This window comes from Naegleria gruberi, assembly GCF_000004985.1.
Source record: "Naegleria gruberi genomic scaffold NAEGRscaffold_461, whole genome shotgun sequence".
Taxonomy (NCBI): Eukaryota; Heterolobosea; class Eutetramitea; order Acrasida; family Naegleriidae; genus Naegleria; species Naegleria gruberi.
The window spans coordinates 2,734-3,659 of NW_003163018.1; the positions used below are offsets into that span (position 1 = coordinate 2,734).

A 926-nucleotide genomic window follows, 5' to 3' on the forward strand; every position below is an offset into this window, starting at 1 on the left:
CACTGAAAAACATACCAAACAAAGAAGACATCAGTTCCTGGATATGAAAGAGGTCTCAATCTGTCATAATCTAGTCAATTGTCAAATTGTCACAATTATTAACAACAATTTCAACATACCTTCTTGACCAGCAGTATCCCACAATCCAACATTATAATTTCTATTTCCATATGTCACATTAGCACTCTTCCGAAATCAATTTAACTGTCATCAAATTACTTACGTAATTGTCAAAAACTGTTGGAACATAATCTTCGGGAAATGAATTTGTGGTGGAGGCAATCAAAAGACAACTCTTTCCGACGGCGCCATCACCAACAACTACCAATTTCAAGCTATTGTCCATTATTATGTACACGTTGATGTGAGTTTGTTATTTTTTTTTGATTTTGTTTTCAAAGTACCATTGAACAAGGAACTCTTACAAAAATTTGATTAATGATTACTTTATTCAGATTTAAGATCATAATTAAAATTCAAAAACAACTTTATTGGTAGGATAGTTTGTAAACTTCAATTTCTTCAACTTTTGCATTTCAACAAACTTTAAAAAAAATAGTCAACATTCTTCTACTCTAGGAGGACATGATGATTTTCGGAGTGGTTTTACATCATGAAACTACCAAACTTTCACAGCATCACATCAACATCATCTAAATAGTAGTAATAGTAATAATTGTTTTTGGTGGATTATCATCATCATTTTGGAATTTATTTTTCATGATGGAAAATCACATGTTGGTGTTTAATCATCCGATCATTCACCTACCATCATCAATGTTGTTTTACATTAAAATAATAATAGTATTTGTGGAAATTAATTTTTAGCAATATAATTTTGGAGTCCTTCTGAGTTCCAAATTTCTTCCTTTGTGGTAACAATTAATCAAAACTCAAACAAAATACCTTTAACTCTTCATCATATT

General features: G+C 30.1%; 1 protein-coding gene across 1 annotated transcript in view; it reads right to left on the bottom strand.

Annotated features, from left to right (window-relative positions):
• NAEGRDRAFT_76783 (rho family small GTPase) overlaps nt 1-346 on the bottom strand; it is a gene marked incomplete at both ends in the record, with an annotated part of 2,018 nt that extends 1,672 nt beyond the window's left edge. The window contains 3 exons of the mRNA XM_002668260.1: nt 16-70; nt 120-186; nt 224-346. Of these exons, the coding sequence (XP_002668306.1) occupies nt 16-70; nt 120-186; nt 224-346 (245 nt within the window). The remainder of the gene's footprint in view (nt 1-15; nt 71-119; nt 187-223) is intronic.
• Nucleotides 347-926: the final 580 nt, after the last annotated feature.